We start from the raw sequence: 23671 nt of genomic DNA, 5'->3' as shown, positions 1-23671 counted from the left end.
ACCATGCTCGCCGAATGGAACGAGAGGCTCGACGCCTGGCCACCGAGCTCAAAGCTGAGAAGGCCCGAATGCGAAACCTTGTTCTGCTGCTCCTGCATGAGAACGAATCTCTCACAGAGCAGCCGTCTGATGATGCTGAGACGACCTCCGAGGCCATAAGTGAGCATCAAAATGATGTGAGCAACTTACGGATGGGTGGCAACCTTTCTCAGTCCAATGAAGGGGTTCAAGCAGATACCACAACTGTGGAACAGGCTTGCAATGAGCAGAGTGAAAAAGCATCATGCTTGGAGATCCAGAGGCCAGTGCCCGATGCGAGACCGATGCTGGTATCGACTGCAGTGGGTCCGGATGAGCCTTGTGCCTCTGCCTCTTGGAAAACATGTAGAGTGTCTGTAGCTGTAGAGACGGAGCATCCGAGATTAATTTCTGTAGGAGTTGGCCGAGACAGAGAGAACGACGTGCTCGATTCTCCGGCAGTCGGCTCCATTGCACCTTCCAGTCCCAGCTGCAATGGAAAAACGAATGATTGGTCCCCACATGCTATGTTTATGGATAGTTTGGCTTCAGAGGGTACAACAGAGGTGTTGAGACAACCACTACAAGTTAATGGAGCTGCTCTAACTTCACCTCCACTCTGTAGTAGTCCCCCTTGGACAGATGAGAACAGGAACAATGCTAGAGCTGTGCCTGACCTCGATTTGCATGGATTACATGGCCAACCACTGCGGTCACCACCATTAATTGGTTTGCGATTTCAAGCAGCAAAACAAAGGTTCCAGTCAGAAGGCCTACCAAGCAATAGTCAGGACTTGACTCAAGCCAAAACCCAGGCTCGCAATGCTATCAGCCATGCTATCACGAGGTATACTCGGGGGCACACAATTGCCAACATCAGCACTTCATCACCACCTCCAAGCACAGATGGTGAGGTGCACGGCTCTCCAGAAGAAGCTGCGCTGCACCCTCCGATAGTCAGCAGAATGGCACACGGCATGCCCCGCTCGCCGCTATCCCCGCGAGGTGCACCTCCACCAGTTCCACCCAAGAAGCCTTCCCTTGGGATGCCATCTCACAGGGGCATGCTGGATTCGAACTCCAACCCCGCAGATGAAGAAAGCAGCTCAGCCACCATGTCGAGCACGGAAGGAGCGAATTTGGAGTCTTCAAGCGTGCGTCCAACGACAACAATATATGAGGTAGGTGTGCTGCTCCAAGGTTGTTTTTTGGCCGTTTTCCAAAAAAACGCCGTTTGGCAGTTTTGGCCCCTTGGAAAACCTCTCAGACTACCTTATTGGGAATTCCGACATTTCTTATTCTCATTATCGTCGCAAGCATGTCAGGGGCATGACCAAACACAGTTTGTGTAAAATATGTCGCATTCTGCCACTACTGCCTGAGCGTGCTACGATGGTTCCAGCAGAGCTAAGTCTGGAGTGCACTGCCAAAGAGGGGGACATGGGTGGGGAGGGCAAGCGGAAGTATTTACTTTTAGCAGTCTGTGCATAGAGCAAGGGAGACCTCTCTAGATGTGTTTGTGGACCACAGACAGGATGCTGTGTGCCAGGCACATGCTGTTGGTCAGGATCCGTGTGGCAATAGCCAGTATGGAACTTGCTTCCTGGTACTACAACAGTGAGCATTTGATACTGTAATACCTGTATTGCACACTATGTAATACACCATACAAGTATAGTTGGAGAGCTGTTTGTTACGTAGTTGCCAATGTACCGATCAATAATTATTGGATGATCACCTATGTCTTTCACCCCTCCCTTTTTAGAGTTTTTGAGACCCCCTCCCTTTTAGAGTTTTTGAGAGCTGGTCCTTTTTTAGAGGTTTTGAGTCGTCCTCCTTTTTTGAGGTTTTGTGTCCCCGTCCCTTTTATTTACGTTTTGAGTCCCCGTCCTTTTTTTGAGGTTTTGAGACCCCGTCCCTATTTTGAGGTTTTGAGTCCCCGTCCCTTTTTTGAGGTTTTGAGTCCTCCTGTTTTTTGAGGTTTTGAGTCCCCGTCCCTTTTTTGAGGTTTTGAGTCCCTCTCCCTTTTTTGAGGTTTTGAGTCCCCCCCCCCCCCCTTTTTGAGGTTTTGAGTCCCCCCTCCCTTTTTGGGGGTTTTGAGTCCCCCTCCCTTTTTTGAGGTTTTGAGTCCCCCTCCCTTTTTTGAGGTTTTGAGTCCCCGTCCCTTTTTTTGAGGTTTTGAGTCCCCGTCCCTTTTTTGAGGTTTTGAGTCCCCGTCCCTTTTTTGAGGTTTTGAGTCCCCCTCCCTTTTTTGAGGTTTTGAGTCCCCCTCCCTTTTTTGAGGTTTTGAGTCCCCCTCCCTTTTTTGAGGTTTTGAGTCCCCCTCCCTTTTTTGAGGTTTTGAGTCCCCCTCCCTTTTTTGAGGTTTTGAGTCCCCCTCCCTTTTTTGAGGTTTTGAGTCCCCCTCCCTTTTTTGAGGTTTTGAGTCCCCCTCCCTTTTTTGAGGTTTTGAGTCCCCCTCCCTTTTTTGAGGTTTTGAGTCCCCCTCCCTTTTTTGAGGTTTTGAGTCCCCCTCCCTTTTTTGAGGTTTTGAGTCCCCCTCCCTTTTTTGAGGTTTTGAGTCCCCCTCCCTTTTTTGAGGTTTTGAGTCCCCCTCCCTTTTTTGAGGTTTTGAGTCCCCCTCCCTTTTTTGAGGTTTTGAGTCCCCCTCCCTTTTTTGAGGTTTTGAGTCCCCCTCCCTTTTTTGAGGTTTTGAGTCCCCCTCCCTTTTTTGAGGTTTTGAGTCCCCCTCCCTTTTTTGAGGTTTTGAGTCCCCCTCCCTTTTTTGAGGTTTTGAGTCCCCCTCCCTTTTTTGAGGTTTTGAGTCCCCCTCCCTTTTTTGAGGTTTTGAGTCCCCCTCCCTTTTTTGAGGTTTTGAGTCCCCCTCCCTTTTTTGAGGTTTTGAGTCCCCCTCCCTTTTTTGAGGTTTTGGGTCTTCCTCCCTTTTTAAGCTTACTTTGTGCCTGATTGTTCCCTGTGTGTTTGTTGCACCTGCTTCTTTCCAAACTTTTTTCCATTCTTGAAAAACTCTGCCGAACGCCACTGTGGTGCTTTTTTTTTTTTTTTTTTTTTTTTTTTTGCCCCACACTCCCTAACCTCTTGCCCCTTCCCCATTCTAGATGCGAAAACAAGTGATTATTGACTTGCTTCCTGCAAATGAAATTTGTCATTGGCATTCATACATGCAGGCTTAGGATCCTAGGATCCTGGGTTCGAATCCCGGTCAATCGCTGAATTAACGCCAGGGGGGTTGACTCAGCCTGTCATCCTTCCGAGGTCGGCTAATTGAGTACCAGTTCACTGGTAATTCCCTGCTTGTCGTTAAAGGCGGCAAAAAGGGTTGGCGTCAGGAAGGGCATCCGGCCGTAAAACATTGCTTCAAAAAGGGGACCGAAAAACAACAACAACCACAGTTCCCGAAAAAGGCCAACCCCCGCTTGCGGGGAAAAATGGCCTCTAAAGGTGGTTTTTATTTATTTTTTATTCATACAACATTTAAAGGCTCCAACATCTTAGAGGCTTGCTCCGAGCTTATTTTGTGCTGCTTTGCCCACCCAGCCATTAGCCTGTTACAAGTGTCTATTTTTCAAACTAGCAACGGTACCCGCCCTATGGGCGGGGCTTCAATTGGGAGGCCCAAATGAAAAGGCAAAATATCAGAAATTGAAGCCTTTTTTATTTTAAACGATTTATATGAACATCCGTTAAATCATATCACACGCAAATCATCAAAATCTAAACTATTTGTAGAATTTCAATAAAAGCCACATCACTGTTCATATCGGTAAGTATTATTCCATCGTGTTTGGAAAAACTGGAAAATTGGAAAAAACAATATAACCTAATTTACTCCAGGGGGTCCCAGGATTACCCACCGAAAATTTTGTTGCGATCGGTTCAGCTGTTTTTGCGGTACCTGGGAACAGACAGACAGACAGACAGACAGACGGACATTTGGTGAATTATAGTGAGATTATACCTGCTGGAGGCCAAGATTCAATCAGTATCGTCTTGGCATCAATTCGGCAATACGTATAATCGAGAATGATTTTCGAAGATGTTTTTGACAATATTTGGATCTCCAAAATTGTCCTACAACTGGCTGTTATGCTGGCTGGCGTTTGAAAGGATTCTTCAAATCGTGTGATCTTTCCTTACATGTTAATTACACGTCAAACCCCTATCTTGCAATAGAAAATGGGGATGGTGCAAGTGAAATTCAGAATGGGCATTTGTGAGCGGGATCGGGAGTTAACCACGAGTCGGGAAGGGGAACTCAGGCATAGGTGGTTCCAGGTGTGCATAAATTATTTAGACATTTCTGATGCGTGTCATGCTCTGCCACTCTCCTGCCTCCAGATACGTGTCCGTTTATACATATTTGAGGGCCGTAAGCCAAAATGGTGGATTGCAGAGGGGGCCTAGGCAGTTTGTAACATTCTAGCTCGGGGTTTGTATGTGATTAGACATACTGATGTTTGTCAAATTTGGCATTTTCCCTAACTCACCTCTCCATATGTGCTTTGTATGTCCGATTGAACCAGACCAACCCATCAACATAGCCATCCAGACCACCATTTGTGGGACAGACGAGTGCCATGTCAGGATGGTCCTGTCACCCCGTGAGCCTCGTTAAAAAGAAAGGCTCCTGTGACAACCACCCCATGAACGGACCGATGGCACTGGTGGCTGCAGCGGACTCTCGGCAACTCGAATATGATTGATATCGCCTGCACTCCCGTCTTATCTTCTTCCATGCGCTTCAAAGGCCAAACGGCTACGGTTAGAGCATCCAGAGCTATGTTGCACAACAAGACCATTGTATCGAATCGGAAAGGCCTGTTTATAAACTTTGTACTCGGTTTAAACATTTTTTTCCCCTTTTTATCCTGATTTTTTTTCAAATTTCCAGGGGGAATTGCAACTGCCTTTTATTTTGAAGTTTGTTCAGGACAGTAGGGAATGGGGAGAAGGGATATTCACATGATGGTATTTGTAAAAACTGTAGTCATTTTCCTGATTGTGATGTTTTTTTTTCCAAAGAGGCCATGCTATAGTTTGCATCAAACTCTTGAGGTGCAGTAACATAATTTAAAAGCCAAGTTTGCTTTAAGAAAAATGATCAAACTTTGTGTGTAATCTTGTTATATAATGTACAAAGTATACACGACGGGAAAATTTTGTCTTACGTTTGTTCAGACATCCTTCTCGTAACATTTATGTAGAATATCCAATTGTTTAGATTATTTGTACTTCTATAAGTTATTGGTTTTCGTTTTTTTAATGCTGTAATGAAACAAATGTTCTTTTTATTGTTTGTTTGTTTTTACAAATCCTGATCAGAACGATCGCTGAACCAAATGACCTTTCACCGAGGATTCCCTCCGAACCCTAACCCGGTCGGGGTAGGCTTTGTGCAGTACGTCCCAGAAGGCACTTCGTATGGACGGGTAAACTTTCCTACTTTACATGTGGGAACAAACACTGAAATGGGAACAAATGTACACACTGTAAAACTTATGCTAAAACTATTTATATGAGATGTTTGAAAAGAAACGTAAACCTGCATGATTCTTCCTCGAAAACATGCTGTACATTTGTGCCAAGTGTGAGCTCGGTGCTTTGCTCGAATAGCTGATAAGTGCACACACACACACACACACACACACACACATACGGGTAGTGGACCAAAAAAATGCAAACACCAATGTAAAGTCACTTAATCGGACGTTGAGCTGCCACGTACGGCCTGTATGAGCCGTGGCATAGAATTCTGCAGGAGGGATGTGGCACCATTCTTCCGCGAGAAAGTCAATCAACTTACACCTGTTTGATGGAGGTGGAAAACACTGTCTCAGGCGTCGTTCCTGAATCTCTCAAAAATGCCTGATTGGCTTCAGATCTGGTGACTGAGAAGACCATGACATATGGATAACATCATGTCGGGGCAAAGATGTTCTTTGTTTCCTTCAGACTTCTTTCTACTTTTTCACATTTGTCTTTATTCATTGTAATTCTGTTTCCTTTGTTTGAGCTTTTACTTTTTATTTCTCTTTCTTTATCTATTTGTCTCGGAGAAGAGAATTCTTGCAGAAATTTTTCTGTGAGGCTTCCTTGGCTGCACCTGGATGGGGTTTTGAGGGTAGTGGAGTAGCAGCTGAAATGCAAATCCAATTCAGGTTCCTCCTGATGAATCCAATCCAGGTTCCTCCTGATGAATCCAATCCAGGTTCCTCCTGATGAATCCAATCCAGGTTCCTCCTGATGAATCCAATCCAGGTTCCTCCTGATGAATCCAATCCAGGTTCCTCCTGATGAATCCAATCCAGGTTCCTCCTGATGAATCCAATCCAGGTTCCTCCTGATGAATCAAATCCAGGTTCCTCCTGATGAATCCAATCCAGGTTCCTCCTGATTAATCCAATCCAGGTTCCTCCTGATGAATCCAATCCAGGTTCCTCCTGATGAATCCATTCCAGGTTCCTCCTGATGAATCCAATCCAGGTTCCTCCTGATGAATCCAATCCAGGTTCCTCCTGATGAATCCATCTTTGCTCTTTGCTTATTCTGGTTCTTTCTGATTACACCAATGCAGTATTTGGTCTTATGTTTGATCAGTGTCATGTTCATCAAACCATTGACTGGCCACACATGCTCTGTGGATGGGGGCATTGTCATCCTGGAAAACACCTCTCCCAGCAGGAAAGAAATGCTGCAACATGGCATGAAGATTGTCACTCAGTACCATTAAGTAGTGATTGGCATTGACCTTGCCTTCTAAGGGAATGACTGCACCCAAACCATGCCAGGAAAATGGGACCCACAACATTACAGAACCACCAGAACCCTTCACTGTTGGAATCAAGCACTCAGGGTTGTAGAGTTCTTGAGGATGGTGCCACACGTGCACTCGTTTGTCGAGAACATGGTGAAGGATGATTCATTTGATCATATAACATTTATACACTGCTCTTTGCACCACCGGACTTGTAAGCGTGCGTTGCCAGGTGTGATGATCGGTTTGTGCATTGTAACCCGACTACGGTATTCCGCTCTGTGGAGTTCTCGGCCGACTGTTTTTGAAACTGGCCGCTTGTGCCACAGGTTGAAATTTACAGTCAATTGATCTACACCTGCTTTTCCTTGCACTTCAAATTAATGCACGGATATCACGATCCTGGAGTGTGTACTTCTGTTGCCCTTTGCTGATGATGTCTTTCCCTTTTTATTGATGCTGAAACCATCTGCTGGAGTACCCGTGAAACCAACCACAGACACTTGGAAAATCTTCGAACAACGGAGTTCCATGCTGACCACCTTGGACACTTTAGTGAAATTTCAGCAAATTGAGCTGTCTGTCACTGGAGCATCTGCCAAACACGCCTCAACAATCACCCCTCTTTCGAAGGCACTGAAGTCTCCTCTTGCAGCTATTTTAGCCATAATTATAAGCAAACAGACCTGTGCAGCATTTTATACATGACCCTAAGCATGCGGGGATGTTTTATGCTTAATTAACACATGGGCCACACCTGTATGGAAGCCATTGCTTTCAATTTACTTTGTGTCCTTCATTTACCCAGGTGTTTCCATTTTTTTGTCCACTAACTGTATATGGAAACATGGCTTTACAGAACTTCACTTTCTATAGGGTAGGTCACATGTCCACAAAGTTCAGCTGAGCAGCGAGCATCGTATTGGTCTACAATTGCTATTTTAAGTCATGTTTTCTTCAACGTTTGTATCTCCATTTTATGAAATTGTACCGTAGTTATACATTACTTCTCAAGCGCCATTATGAAACTTGATACGAGATAGAAATTCTCTGGTCACCTTGAAAAGGCGTTTGAGAGGTTCAGCTTCTTCATATCAGTTTGGTTTTGTTCTTTTGTTTTTTGTTCTGGCATTGTCATACTCGCCTTCCATTCCGGAGCGATTTTGAATTGCCCGAATCGTAAGGCGCAGTGAAGAAGTTTGACCTCAAAGTCTGGCAGGTGTTTCAGGATATTTAAGAGCCGGAAATTCCAGAATGATGCGTCCGTTGTGCACTGAACGCACCTGCTTTTGTTTTGCTTTCAAGAAAAGTTTCTCATCCAGCTTCATGGGATGATGATTACAATTATCAATATTATTATTATTGTTTTTTTTTTTTTTTTAACCCCCGCGTTAGTACAAGTGAGGCCTATCGGTGCATCGGTATCACACCACACTTGCTATTCGGTATCGGTATTTGGTAAGTGAGGCTCGTTGTTTGGTATTGGTGTGGTATCGGTGTACCACACGTTTTCCATTCACTACCAGCAGCACACTCCTTGGAGAGAAAGTTTACATTCGTATTTACTTGATCACTTTTGATTACGCTAATTAATGAAGGATCGCCAATGCCGTGACTTGCCACGTGCTTGGGACGCAAAACGGTGGTTTTGGGTTTGTAAATATGTTAAATAATTTAATATAACTGAAGGAAAACTGTCATATTTTTGTTACCCGTTGATTTGTCATTCTTGGAAATTGCTATCTTGGTTTCTGATGACTTTTTTTATGCCTGGGATGTGGAGATTCTGATTGTTTTGTGCACTTTTGATTTATCGTACGACAACTGGAAAGGGAAGACAACATTTAACATCAGCAAGTGACGTAATCTTCGAGCAACGTCGTAGACTCGTCGTCTGCTGCTGGAAGAGCTTCTCTTGTCTAGTTTTTTTGCTGCAAACGGAACACTGTACGGATTGCTGAGGCATCGTTTGAATGGAATGTTTTCGATAGAACTATACAAGGTCTCCGGGAGATTGATTTGGATCAGAATGAGGTATGAAGGACCACAGAAGGACATGTGGCGGTTAATGCACAATTCTTTCTTCTTGTGGTACCATTCGTACCGCTGAGCTGTGCAGACACTGTTATCGACGTACTCGTAATACACGGTCAGTATTCGCGCCTTGTCGATAGGCCGTGAAACCCTGAATTGAAAAGCACTTCATAAAATAACGGAAATGGTTAAAATTATAACTTACGGAATTTGGAATCGGATGTTCATACAAGGCTTAAACAATAATAAATAAATAAAATTATTATTGTAGATGAGGAAATTCAGCGAAAAGAGGGCTATTAGAAAATCCCAATTTCCGATCGCCATTTTGGAGATTTGCTGTGATTGCGTTCTGTTAGAAAGAATGTCCGCACAACCAAAAGTTTTGATTTCTTGAAAAAAACCCAATAATCTCGATTAACTCATCTTTTAGCATTGATTATTGTTTTGTGAACTGGTATTATTTGTGCTTTTCTGAAAACATGTCATCGTTGAGAAGATTAGATCCATATTTGAAAATGTATGAAGGTGACCACAAACATGTCGCTGTCCAGCAGGCAAGCCTCATCCCCGGCGATTCGACCACAGAGTGGTCTTCATCCAGGATCGTGTGGCTGGTGTTAAGTGACCTCCCAAGGAAAGAGGGGTGAGTTGAGGGTGGGTGGGGCATCATGTGACAGCAATATGCACATGGTGAGACCCAATTTGATGAAAATGACGATCACCACCTGACGCAAAACAGACATCATAAACGAGGTTGGGTTGGGTCTCACCACCTGCAGATTACAGTTACCTCATTCCTCCGGCTGGGCCCTTGAGAGGTCACTTAACGCTTGGCACATGATGTCTGCACAGTCCTGGATGAAGACCTCTCGGTGGTCGAAACGTCAGACCTAAGCCTTGCCTGATTGTTGAAAACCTTTGGCTCTGTTTGAATTGCACACGGTTTCCCCTCTTTGCCTCAACCTGAATGTGTAGTTTGGCTGTGAAATCTCACGCATCACCGTCAGCTCAGATGTAACGGTATTCCCTCCAGTTTTGTGCGTTACACATCAGGTGTGGCCTGTAAAGCCAAAATTAACTTTGAGGATATAGAGCTATGCTTGTGTTCCTTGGCTGCCTGACATTGTTTTTAAACTACTGTACTCATACTCCTGTTATCCAGAGCCATGCAAATGTTTTGATGATTGGAGTGTTTCAGGTTTTCATTTTGAACTTCAACAACTAGCTCACTGTACCTTCCATGGCCAGTCATCGGTTCATTAAATATCTTGAATGGCATTGTGTTGTTGTTCTTTGAGCAAGGCATTTATTTTGTGACAATTGAATTCATCACGGATGCACATTTTCCCTAAAAATGAATACTCAAATGTTTGATGTGGTAACAGAGTCAAACACCAAAATTTTCATTTGGATACTCTTTTCCTAAACTATAAACTCCTGCGTAGCAACATGCAGTCCACAAGTGTCGTTGATCGTTGTTGTTGTATAGCCTCGGACAGTTCTCTCGAACTCTCAAACAGGCACGGTGCCAGCCGATCAATCTCCCAGGACAGGAGCGACCCAGAGATCCCCTACATCCAGGATGGTGTGTGTACCCCCGCATTCACCAAGTCAGGGCCACGAGAGACAGAGACACAAGAGGGAAAGGGCCGGTCCATGGGGACCGATCAGCACTCTGACCGTGACCGTGCTTCCCTAATGAATCTGGGCAGCAGGGAATAATGGGGAATATTTGGCCCCGCTTGCGATTGGGGGGGTGGGGAGGTACAAGCACCACAAATAGCAATCCCCAATAGTGACTGTTGATTGTGGTGTGTGTGCAATGACTTTTTTTCTTTAAATCTATTCATCTCCCAGGGTGAAGCTGAGTCTATGGGTCTATCACTTTACCATGCAGACAGGTTGGCGGTTTCTGTCTTCTACCCCATTTTTCTGGTCCTGCACCCTCTGCTCTTTCTGTACTTTGTTCCCCTCCCTCATTCTCCAGGTATCTGTAGGATGCACTAGGTTCACCATCAACCTCTGCCCTTTTTATCTTTTTTTTTACGCCATGGTCTGAGGCTCGTAATGGAGCTGATACACGCACACGCTCATGCGCACACGCACACACACACAAACACTTGACACAGCCACTGAGCTTAGGGGAAGTGCCGTCACTTCCTGGGATACGATACTCTGGGTATCAGCGACACAATGATGCCCCTTTTCCCACCGTACTCAGTGGGGCATTTCCTCAAGATGGTGATGGCTTCGCAGTTTCCTCCTCCACATGGATGCCAACCAAAGCGGATTATCTGTGCTCTATCCTTTTAAATTCTGAACATCAAACACAGAAGCAGCATGTACCATTTTAAAAGACTTTGGTATGAATTGAACCAGTCCAAACCGGATGGGTGTTTTTTTTTTTAGGAGACATCTTCTCTTTACTAGATTGGCCATCACTCCTTTTGTCAGGTGTTGTTTTCAGTCATGGCAGGGTGTCACAGTCCTTACCACAAGCAAAACCAGTGAGGGGAGTTGGTTTAGTCGCCGACAACCCGACCATGCGGCAGGTAGCACTGGGTTACATGTTACCAGTGGCAGGTCCCAAAACACTGACCTGACTGAAACCCACTCATTTGGTGAAACTCCCAAAATGCAGACTCACTCCGCACCTCCACTCATTCGTTCCTTTTTGGCCCCACTTGTTGTACCATCTTCCACATACTATTCAATCTCATTCTTGTCTCCAGGTCTTCAAGACAGCGAGGCGTTCACTATATTTACGTATTACTTCCCCAAACTCAGGTCACGGTGCCCCTCAGAGTTTCGAGTGGGAACACGGCAGAAAGATTTGTTATTTTGAGTGTTCTAATAAACCATGGTAAAACCACACCAATGCAAATGTAGAACAAAACAGGTAATTGTATTAAGAACTCTCACATACACAGTAATAACACTAAAAAAGAAAGTACCATGAAAATATCACTTGCATCAAATGAACAATACATATGATGGTACCATCATTCCCCCAATGCTCTCAAAGCAATAAACTCACAAGACGCCAAACGTGAGTGGAATGTAACATTCCCCAAAGTCCGTGCATGAATCCCCACGCTGGTTGAAGCCGTGCAGAATGACGAGAACAGGCAGGTATCGGCATGGCGGCGGACGAGGAGTTACGAGGTGAGAGGTCGATTATGGGAATTGAGCCGATATGTAAACCATCGGCGCTCCACACGGTGATGTTGATATGGGAATCCCAGTGACAACACAAGATGCACCAAGCGGACCGTCTCTTTGAGGACAAAATGGTGGAACGACCTGTAATGGAGATACCCGCCAACAATAACTCACGCTTGGTAATAAAACCTGAGGCACAGGTTTAATTGCAATTGCAATATAGGACGGCGCGAACAATCCCTTTCACGGGAAGCCTCAACTCATTCGCGACCAATATTTTAAAAAAGTCCGCTGGCAGCCTCGATGCAACGCACGGCTGTATCTCTCTCATGGCCGTCTCCTCCTCTCTCTTCTCTTCCAGTTCCTTTGCCGCATTTTCCTTTTCCCTTCACAAACATTTATTTTTACCTTTTACTAAAGTCATCTCCATTTCACACAAAAATCTTAACAACAATATTGTCGTGCAACACCGATTAACATCAGTTGCGGATCGCCTTAACGGTCTTATTCGGAGGCAACTATCCAAACACGGATTCGGCTATGGCCGCGCGGGAGGAAGAAGGGAAATGGAGGCTGCGGCGAATGCACTTAACTGCAGCACGCCGGCGTAGCTCCGGTCCTGTGAGAGGAAATTAACTCAAGCGGCACAGGTTTGAATGGGAAAGGAAAATAATACAACGATTTATTCAAATAAAAGCAAGGACAGGAAAAGCACGATAATAACTCTAATAAGAAGCCGAATTTGGGATCCCACACACAACAGATATCAAATACAAATGAGGGAATATGAATTAACAAAAAGAACACGTCACGTCGTGTACAGTGTACGCGGAGCTCGGGCTTATCTGTCTCGTCGTTGGCTTTGGCTGCTGTCCACCATGGCCCCGATGCACCCACGAGGCCTTGCTCCAAGCTCCGATCTTCTCGCCGCCCACGAGGTCCGTGCACCAAGCTCCAAAGCACCCAATGCAGGCCAGCGGCTTCACCCAAGGTCAATCCCCACACAAAGCATGAAAAGACAGGAACGGGGAGAACGCAGGTGTGACTGCACGTCTCGTCCTTCCAACTCGCTTCTCAATTGCTCACTGCCAAACTGCGCACTGCAAACTGCCAACGCAACTCGGGCTCTCTCTCTGCACTCAACTCTTCACTCGATCCAACTCTCCGGACTCCCCTCTCAACTCAACTGCTTGAAATGCGCACACGAACTCTCGATCCAACTGCCAGCAAAGGCGTCCGGTACTCACTCAACTCGTGCTGAACTCAACTCAACTCAGGATCTCAACTCGGGATCCAACTCTCCGGACTGCCTCTCTCAACTCAACTCAGGATCTCAACTCAGGATCCAACTCTCCGGACTGCCTCTCTCAACTCGTGCTGTACCCAACCCAACTGCCGAAAATGGCGTCCGGCCCCCTTTAATATCTCTGGCCGATGACGTCGCATTGGCACACTGCTCTGCCAATCAGAGCCTCCCCCGGCTTGCCGGCTCGTCCAGGGGCACGCCCACTGCGCCACTCTCACTCCCGTCCCTCCTATTCCTTGGTCACAGCACGTGCTATGCGAGGCGGGTAGGCCTCTCGGAGGTGTAAATGGTGGCGGCCAATTGTGGCGGTGTTCCAGCCTGATTTCTTCCTAAGTCGTCAGGGGGAAGGGCGTCATTTAGTGTTGTACTAAAGGTCCTAACTAATGTTTAAGTGGTCTGCAGTGCCAAAATGGACAAAGGTTTGACTACCAGGTGAGACATACAAGGGCTCTACCGATTATTCCCGACACGAACTATCACCCGAATCTCCTGGTAGATTCACAATCGTACATCTTAACCAGACAAACGCCTACACATGACTTATTACAGGAAGTGTTCCTTATCGCGACATCTCGAAGCATGTTACCTACTCGGATCTACTCTGCTCTACATATTGCTCTACCAAATTCGTAACAATATTAACTGAAACTAAAAATATTCTACAAGTATATAATAACAAAGGCGAAGTGACGGATCTGTAACACTACCATCTCAGATCATCCCCCATCCAAAAACCATGATCCTTTCTACCCCTGTTAACCCCACACCCCAACCCCATCTTTTTCTAAATTTTCAGCTTTTCCTTCCTGGGAATTTGCTTCTGTATCCATCTTGTACAACCTGTGCATTCTATCCGACCCCTCATTCTTCCACATATCTCTTAATCGTCCATCTCCCTCTATTTTGCCCCTCAGCCCTGCTGTTGGTGTTTCTCCCTCTTTCTACTGTTCCTTTTTTTCTGTTGCATCCTGATCTCTTCTGTGTTCTAGCTCTTTCATGAGCCTTGACTTTGGATACAAAAATTATGTGTTTTTGCATGCTTTTAAAAAGATCTAGGCCCTGCCTCTCCTTCCCACCCACTCCCCTCCCTGCATTCTTGGACATACCCCCATTGTAATCTGTCCATACATGGCCATTGTGGGGTCAGTGTGAGGACATGAGACAGGGCAGAGACACCACCATATATGTACATTTGACACGCTCGAGGAGAACGGCCTGCACACGTTGTGTGGAAATTCCCCGGCTTGCACTGCCAATTTGCATGTGCCATCGATCATCACCTGATGGCCGCATCGGCCAACGGGCGCATGCCGCAAGCCGTCCGATATGTTCCTTGGGACTTTACTTAAGCTTGCACACTGTGGTTGTTCTCTTACCTGATTTGGTTCCTGCTTCACTCTGGCTTCTGGGTTGGTTTGTGTGCCTGCTCTCTCCTCTTCATGGTTCCTGCCTGCTGCACTGTGATTTTCCTGGTACTGCATGATTTTGTGGGGGGAGCACGGTTGGGGATTCATGCAGGGCGCCACAAGGATAGGCCCAAACCAAGACTAACACTGTGTGCGTGAGCGAGTGAGCTTTGCGCATGGAGCGTCTCCGTCTCTCTCTCTGTCTCTCTCTGGTCCATCGTGGTACCATGAGCACGCTGAGTTATCTTATTTATCGCCATTTGTTGCAGTTCTGTTCGCAGCTTTGCAGTCGTGTTCTTCTGCTCCACCCCCTCATTTCCTTAATGGGAACTTGTGTGTGATCATCATGAGCGTGCTCCATAGCACATAGTGAATTGGCAAAGTAATACGTTAGACGGGTAGTTTGGGGTTCGCTCTGAAGTGCTTGCAAAACGAATCGCTTGGGAGGTCAGCGTGGCCAATCGTGTCAGGTTCGCTCGGCCAATCTTCGACCCTTACCCGCTGGGGGCGCACACCATAGCAGTAATTGGGCCTAATTATCGCATAATTAACCCCCAAGTTATTTTTGGAGCAATATAATACATATGAAACTAGAACGGCACTCGGTAGAGCACATACCTCTGCCAGGCTGAACAGTTGACTTTTTGCATTCCCCTGATAGGCCAGATCTGGATTAGGACCTGAAACGAAATCTAATGGGTTTGTCCTTGTCACCTAACCAATTCATCTACCAAGTTTTGTCATAACTCGTCCATAACGTTTAAAAAATATCGTTATTGGTTTTCACCCGATGTCTCAATGGTGAAGAATCACTTTAAAAATTATAGTATCCGGATCTTCACCAAAATCGAATCATTTCGTCCTTGTCCCATCCGCTACATCTCTGCCAAATTTCATCCGAATCCGTCCACAACTTTGAGATAACTTGTTCACAGACAGGCAGGGGTGAAAACATAACCTCCATCCACCTTCGGTGACGGAGGTGATAAATAAATAATAAAATAATCCAGGTTATAGAAAAGACCAAGCTCTGAAAACGGGCTAGTTGATGCAGTAGCTGTTAGGTGGGTGGTTCATGTGCACACATGGCTGCTGGTTGCATCATTTATCTGTGGGCGCGTCTTCCGCTGATGCAATGACTCTCTATAACCAGTTATCTGGTACTCATTTTGCCACCTTGGAAGGATGGTTCAGGCTGAGTCAACCCCACCTGGTGTTAATTCAACGAGATTCGAACTCAGGACCTTAGGATCCCAAGCCCGCCACCCTAACCATTCGGCCAACACCAGGTGTAGCAAGACGAGATAGAGCAAGGATGGGACACACCACATTGCACAATGGACGTGAAGGTGGTTGTCCAGCCTGTACCAGTGGAAGATGATGTCTCGGCTGGGGCTTGAGCCCGTTGGGTCCCCTCTTTTCAAGCCGGGAATACTCTTCTTCCAACCACCAAGCAGTAAGCAGATGCTTATGGTTCGAACAAACATAACTCCAACCCTCAATCCCTTATCGTGCCCCAGAGTTGTTTTCACGTTATTTAATTTTTCACTGTTTACTTAAGCAGCACATGTGGTCCCTTATCACGTAACATCAACATTTAATCATGTACTCGGTGCGCTGTACACAATATTTATTTTTAAGAGTCAATTTACCTTTATCTGGCTCGCCTGACACCAACCACGCTTTGAGTGCCGAGTCAGCAAACCTACACCTGTTCCTATTGCTCCTATTGCTCCGACGAGGGTTTAACTTTAAACCCGAAACGTCAGCTTCCCACGGCGGTTAGCATACCTTGGTCTACCTCCGTCAAAATGATGCCGTGCGTTTGTCTACCTGTCCACCGCCGAAGATAAATACTCACCTGCACCACCACCTGCGAGACCAGGTCTTCATTTTACAGCTGCTCCGAATCCGGGACCCGGCGCTTTTTGAACAGGCAGACTTCCTCTTCTTCTTCAAATAATTTTCTACGCAGAGCGTCGGTTCTGCCGAAACAGTTTCTTCGTTACCAAGGGTTGCCATGCCGACGCAGGATACTCGACTGAGGCAGCAGCAATTTGTTCGAGCGGATCGGAGAACCAGGGGCTGGCTACACGTGCTTTGTCCACTGTAACCTTCCTGGATTGGATCCCCCTCTGATCAGTCCTGTTAAGTGACGTCACTATATAATCCGCCAAGGTGGGCCTCTTCTTCATCCTCAGAAGATGACCGTGTTATTCTGTGAAAGGTACAATGACCCGGAAAGGACATGGCAGCGCACAGTGGTACGCTATGAATAGATCTGAAATTAGGGTGGGTCGGGTCATGGAGCCACATCCACAGCGTTTCAATGGGCCATACATGTATTACGTACGCAAATATGGTTCTCCCTTTCACGTTCTCTATTTTCTTCATATTATCAAGTTTTCTCATTTATCACTTTCACCGCCAGTTCGTACATTTAAAATATATTGACTCCAAGATGGATGTTGCTAGAACCTCTCATCATTGTTTAATTATAAATGCAATAAAATAAAACACAAAAGGAGGAAGCAGCCGCGCTGAATAATATACTGCAATACACCTTCAATATATTCTGCTCTCGTTTGGAGCACGTGTTTCCGTTTACCGGTTTGTGTTTGAGTTGCGAGCGAGGGGAGACTCTGTGCCTCTGATTCAGTGGCCCTTATTATAGGTTAGAGCAGGAATTAGTAATTTATTCAGGATGCCGGCGATAGCTAGCCTACTCTTCTTCTTCAACACACCGTGGGATCTTTCACGGCCAACCAATGGATTATGGCAGCCAGCTTAACGGCTGCCTGCAAAACACCAGTCGGGAAGTTTGTAGTCGGATTAGGGTCCGAAACGAAACTACTGGCGGCTGAACGTGAACGATCGTCATGTTCGGGAAGTCCCGATATCGAGCGTAGCCGCGCAGACGTCGGTAAGTGACGTCATGGCATTTTTGTAGTCACGTGGTGCCCCATGTCCGGCTTCGGCGTGGTCTCGACAGACGTTGTCCTCCGGTCCGGGCCTGCTCGGCTTTCTCTCGCTGCACCATTAGCCGAAAGGCCTCGTTCGTGCAGGAGACCGTGGGGGTGTGACCGGTAGGGTGCGCTGTGACCCGAACGGACCCGAACTGTGGACCGTGACCCGTTTCGGTTCTGCCTTCCTATTCACGTCACCTTTCTCGTGCATCCTCTATTTCCTCCTTCGTCCATGTCGGCTCATTTACATTGTTGAGCGGGACTTCGCGCCCTCCTCGATCTCATTATCGCCCTCGGTTTATCGCCCTCGGTGTCTGTCCGCTGTTTCAGGTCACGGGCCGTGCACGCTTCACGGGTACCTGGTCACCATGGAGGATTTCAACATCATTCTGGGAACCGATTCGTACAAGGTAAAGCACCGGCACGGTTTCGTTGTTCATGGGAAGTACGATATTCCATATTTGTGGTAAATAATGTCCGGGGAAAGGGAACGGGGAATTCGGGAAGTGGGAGAGAATAAAATTAAAACGTATTGGTAATGAGACGAGAAAAGAGAGGGTGCTCCAGGTAAATGAGAGCAGAGAGGGTGCTCCATGCAAATGAGAGGAGAAAAGAGAGGGTGCTCCAGGTAAATGAGGGCACAGAGGGTGCTCCATGCAAATGAGAGGAGAAAAGAGAGGATGCTCCAGGTAAACGAGAGCACAGTGGGTGGGTGCTCCAGGTAAACGAGAGCACAGAGGGTGCTCCAGGTAAACGAGAGCACAGTGGGTGCTCCAGGTAAACGAGAGCACAGTGGGTGCTCCAGGTAAATGAGAGCACAGAGGGTGCTCCAGGTAAATGAGAGCACAGAGGGTGCTTCAGGTAAATGAGAGCAGAGAGGGTGCTCCAGGTAAATGAGAGCACAGAGGGTGCTCCAGGTAAATGAGAGCAGAGAGGGTGCTCCAGGTAAATGACAGCAGAGAGGGTGCTCCAGGTAAATGAGAGCAGAGAGGGTGCTCCAGGTAAATGAGATGAGAAAAGAGAGGGTGCTCCAGGTAAATGAGACGAGAAAAGAGAGGGTGCTCCAGGTAAATGAGAGCAGAGAGGGTGCTCCAGGTAAATGAGAGCAGAGAGGGTGATCCAGGTAAATGAGAGCAGAGAGAGTGCTCCAGGTAAATGACAGCAGAGAGGTTGCTCCAGGTAAATGAGAGCATAGAGGGTGATCCAGGTAAATGAGAGCAGAGAGGATGCTCCAGGTAAATGAGACGAGAAAAGAGAGGATGCTCCAGGTAAATGAGAGCAGAGAGGGTGCTCCAGGTAAATGAGAGTAGAGAGGATGATCCAGGTAAATGAGAGCAGAGAGGATGCTCCAGGTAAATGAGATGAGAAGAGAGTGTGCTCCAGGTAAAAGATGAGAAGAGAGGGTGCTCCAGGTAAATGAGATGAGAAAAGAGAGGGTGCTCCAGGTAAATGAGACGAGAAAAGAGAGGGTGCTCCAGGTAAATGAGAGTAGAGAGGATGATCCAGGTAAATGAGAGCAGAGAGGATGCTCCAGGTAAATGAGATGAGAAGAGAGTGTGCTCCAGGTAAAAGATGAGAAGAGAGGGTGCTCCAGGTAAATTAAGGGAGATGGTGCTCCAGGTAAATGAAGGGAGATGGTGCTCCAGGTAAATGAAGGGAGATGGTGCTCCAGGTAAATGAAGGGAGATGGTGCTCCGGTTAAATGAAGGGAAATGGTGCTCTGGTTAAATGAAGGGCGATGGTGCTCCAGGTAAATGAAGGGAGATGGTGCTCCAGGTAAATGAAGGGAGATGGTGCTCCAGGTAAATGAAGGGAGATGGTGCTCCAGGTAAATGAAGGGCGATGGTGCTCCAGGTAAATGAAGGGAGATGGTGCTCCAGGTAACTGAAAGGAGATGGTGCTCCAGGTAACTGAAAGGAGATGGTGCTCCAGGTAAATGAAGGGAGATACTATGAGGGTTGAAGGTGTGTGAGGGTGTGTAATACTATGAGGGCTGAAGGTGTGTGAGGGTGTGTAATACTATGAGGGTTGAAGATGTGTGAGGGTGTGTAATACTATGAGGGTTGAAGGGTGTGAGGATGTGTAATACTATGAGGGTTAAAGGTGTGTGAGGATGTGTAATACTATGAGGGCTGAAGGTGTGTGAGGGTGTGTAATACTATGAGGGTTGAAGATGTGTGAGGGTGTGTAATACTATGAGGGCTGAAGGTGTGTGAGGGTGTGTAATACTATGAGGGTTGAAGATGTGTGAGGGTGTGTAATACTATGAGGGTTGAAGGGTGTGAGGATGTGTAATACTATGAGGGTTAAAGATGTGTGAGGATGTGTAATATTGCGAGGGGCCAAGGTGAGTGAGGGTGTGTATTGTGTAATACTATGAGGGTTAAAGGTGCGTGAGGGTGTGTAATACCATGAGGGTTGAAGGGTGTGAGGATGTGTAATACTATGAGGGTTAAAGGTGTGTGAGGATGTGTAATACTATGAGGGCTGAAGGTGTGTGAGGGTGTGTAATACTATGAGGGTTGAAGATGTGTGAGGGTGTGTAATACTATGAGGGCTGAAGGTGTGTGAGGGTGTGTAATACTATGAGGGTTGAAGATGTGTGAGGGTGTGTAATACTATGAGGGTTGAAGGGTGTGAGGATGTGTAATACTATGAGGGTTAAAGATGTGTGAGGATGTGTAATATTGCGAGGGGCCAAGGTGAGTGAGGGTGTGTATTGTGTAATACTATGAGGGTTAAAGGTGCGTGAGGGTGTGTAATACCATGAGGGTTGAAGGGTGTGAGGATGTGTAATATTGCGAGGGGCCAAGGTGAGTGAGGGTTTGCACTGTATTGCCGAGGGCTGAAGGTGGTGCTCAGGTTTGTCGTTCCAAGGAGTGAAGGTGTGTGTTGGTTTATTGGTGATTGGTGGTTTGTTTGAATTGAATGTCGATTATTGGACGTTGCTTGTGGTTGAAGAGGGAGGTTCCCAGGAGCCCATGACGTGAATGGCAGGTGTAAGGGCCGATTGATAACCCTGTGGATGCGATATCTTTATCTGTTTGCTCTTCCTACGGGTGCATCGTCCTTTGTTAATCTTTGTGATTTGTTTTTTCCACCAATGTTAAATCTTTTTTTCTTTTTTTGAAGTTTATCACATTGTAAATATTTGTCATCATGATAAGAGAGAATGGTATTTGAGTGTTTTCGTGAAGTTTATGGCTTCGTGCTATTGGTGCTTTGCACGCACGCTCCCCTCACACGTGGGCAGTTTTTGTTTTGTCGAACATGGTGGTATTTCTCGTCGGACCGACGCATTGACGGAGCAAAAAGTGTCACGTGATCACCCATTCCGCCAGTTTAAAGTGGGCCCAGCTACCACCCGGCCACAAAATTGTGACGTTATTTAACGGGTGAAAATGCTCGTGTCCAAGGATAGTTTGCCCTCATAAAGGAGGTAATGCAAGTGTTTGCAGTACATTTTCACCCATGTCCATGCCCACCTTGAATCATGCAGTCGTCTCCATTCTTCCTGTACTTCTTCTTCTTTCTCTGAATGAATGAATGAATGATCGTTTTAAGGCCATTTTTCCCCGCTACAGCGGGGGTTAGCCTTGTGGGCCCCATGACAATCATGGTTCTCTGTTTGAGGCAATGTTTTTATGACCGGATGCCCTTCCTGACGCCAACCCTTGGTCGCCTCTTACGATGCGCAGGGATACGGTGTACCTATTCTAAACCGGGGTACACACCGGGATCATTCATCCCAGCAAGCTGGTACTCAATTTGCCGACCTCGGAAGGATGACAGGCTGAGTCAACCCCCCTGGTGTTAATTCAGCGATCGACCGGGATTCGAACTCAGGATCCTAAGATCCCAAGCCTGCACCCTAACCGCTAAGCCAACACCAGGCTAATGCCACAATCTCTAATGGCCACAATTGCTCCCACATTCTTTCAGGGTTGGCTGAGGGAGGTTTTTCATTCAAGCCTTTTATGAACGGACTGACCAAACGTTTGACTAAGTAATTATGGCAGAAATGGTGCCAGCAACAGCTTGCCAACTCCCTTCAATCCCACTCCTCCCTCCAGGTCTTTAAAACAGCTGTTCACCACCATCTCTTATCTTCCCCCATCCAAAACCTTGATCTTTTCTACCCCCGCTAATTCACCACAGGTCCACTTTTTTGAAATTCCAACTTCTTTCCTGGAAGTCCTTGCAGTGTCCATATGTTTTATACTTCTCCCACCCCCCCCCCCCCCCCCAAGCCCTCTCCCTCCCACAGTTCTCTCGATGTCCCTGCTCTCAAATGTTGTGTTTGTGTTCTTCCCCCTCTCTCCCCATCTTGTCTACCGCTCTCCTTATTTTGTGTTTTTTTGTGTCGGTTTGACTTTTGTGTGATTAATGTTAGCTCTTTCATGAGCCTCGATCTTGTATAAACCACCTTTTAGAGGCCATTTTTCCCCGCAAGTGGGGGTTGGCCTTTTTCGGGAACTGTGGTTGTTGTTGTTTTTCGGTCCCCTTTTTGAAGCAATGTTTTACGGCCGGATGCCCTTCCTGACGCCAACCCTTTTTGCCGCCTTTAACGACAAGCAGGGAATTACCAGTGAACTGGTACTCAATTAGCCGACCTCGGAAGAATGACAGGCTGAGTCAACCCCCCTGGCGTTAATTCAGCGATTGACCGGGATTCGAACCCAGGATCCTAGGATCCTAAGCCGGCACCCTAGCCGCTAGCCCAACACCAGGGACCCTAGCTCGATCTTGTATACAAAAAAAAAAAACTCTTTGCGAAGGACCGTGGGATGATTAAAGTCCACCAAATAATGCTGGCAGACGGGATGCCACCCATCCGAGGACGTCCATCGAGACGTCCATCCGAGGGATGGCACGCACATTAATGACTAACCCTTCCTGTGAAACACTGGGATGACAGTTTATAACTGGAGCGACATTCAAATACAGGTTATACGGCTGAGGCCGTCCTTGCACTCACCTGTAACCTGCCTAATATGACCAAATGTTTACCTACTCCACTGAACGTGGACAGAGTTTGCGTTTTCACCACTCTTTGTATGATTGTGAGCAGGATAACTCAAAATGTTATGGATGGATTTGGTTGAAACTTGGTCGACCGGTTGGGAGTGTGACAAGGACGAATCGATTCGATTTTGGTGAAGATCTGAATATGGATTCGGATACGAGAATTATTTAATTTTTTAAGTGATTCTTCACCATTGAGAGATCGGGTGAAAAGCGATATATAACATGATATTTAAAAAATGTTATGGACGAGTTATGACTAAACTTAGTGGATGAGTTGGTTAGGTGACCAGAACAAGCCGATTAGATTTTGGTTCAGGTCCGAATCCAGATCCGGCTTATCAGTGGGATAAAACCACCTTTAGAGGCCATTTTGCCCCCGCAAAGTGGGGGTTGGCCTTTTTCGGGAACCGTGGTTGTTGTTGTTTTTTGGTCCCCTTTTTGAAGCAATGTTTTACGGCCGGATGCCCTTCCTGACGCCAACCCTTTTTGCCGCCTTTAACGACAAACAGGGAATTACCAGTGAACTGGTACTCAATTTGCTGACCTCGGAAGGATGACAGGCTGAGTCAACCCCCCTGGCGTTAATTCAGCGATCGACCGGGATTCGAACCCAGGATCCTAGGATCCCAAGCCGGCACCCTAGCCGCTAGCCCAACACCAGGGTTTTACATGGGATACGAAACGTAAATTGTTCAGCCTGGCGGAGGTTTGCGCTCCACCGAGTTTTTGATGTTGCGCTCTAGTTTTTTTTGATGCATCCATCTTTTCCTCGATTAAAATCACTTTCATCATGCGAGCTGCCTGGCTTAACATGGCATTTCGGTCATTTTATGTCTGTGAGTCATACGAGTGTTGTCTTTGTGTCCTCTTGGGTAGTCTGGCCAAGGAGTTTGCACATTACGTTTCCTGCGTTTAATTTCCCTCATGGTCAGACATCAAGAGTGAAACAAAAGTCAAAGTTTTAACTTTATCAATCGATAGATTTGACCTTCCA

At 46.5% G+C, this 23671-nt stretch overlaps 2 protein-coding genes and 1 long non-coding RNA gene across 8 annotated transcripts in view; 2 read left to right on the top strand and 1 right to left on the bottom strand.

The window, feature by feature from the left end:
• Positions 1–10087, top strand: part of LOC137414052 (cortactin-binding protein 2) — an 81654-nt gene extending 71567 nt beyond the window's left edge. For all 4 annotated transcript variants that reach the window (XM_068099516.2, XM_068099539.2, XM_078769967.1 and 1 more), the window contains exons 5-6: positions 1–1199; positions 4542–10087. The exon at positions 1–1199 is cut by the window's left edge and continues 16 nt beyond it. In XM_068099516.2, coding sequence (XP_067955617.2) covers positions 1–1199; positions 4542–4559 — 1217 coding nt within the window. In that variant the 3' untranslated portion in view covers positions 4560–10087. The remainder of the gene's footprint in view (positions 1200–4541) is intronic.
• NAMPT (nicotinamide phosphoribosyltransferase) overlaps positions 4586–23671 on the top strand; it is a 95879-nt gene continuing 76793 nt past the window's right edge. Inside the window, exons 1-2 of one of the 3 annotated variants that reach the window (XM_068099565.2) lie at positions 4586–4779; positions 5341–5447. In XM_068099565.2, the coding sequence (XP_067955666.1) occupies positions 5358–5447 (90 nt within the window). In that variant the 5' untranslated portion in view covers positions 4586–4779; positions 5341–5357. The other 2 variants (XM_068099551.2, XM_068099571.2) reach the window with 2 other exon arrangements.
• LOC137414104 (uncharacterized) lies at positions 11696–16852 on the bottom strand. Its single transcript, XR_010981821.2, has 2 exons — positions 16545–16852; positions 11696–12112 (listed from the first exon to the last, which is right to left on the bottom strand). It is a non-coding gene; the product is annotated as an uncharacterized LOC137414104 (long non-coding RNA).

This window comes from Myxine glutinosa, chromosome 1 (genome assembly GCF_964187855.1).
Source record: "Myxine glutinosa chromosome 1, kmMyxGlut1.1, whole genome shotgun sequence".
In the NCBI taxonomy this organism is placed as follows: domain Eukaryota; kingdom Metazoa; phylum Chordata; class Myxini; order Myxiniformes; family Myxinidae; genus Myxine; species Myxine glutinosa.
This window is presented reverse-complemented; position numbering and strand designations above follow the sequence as displayed.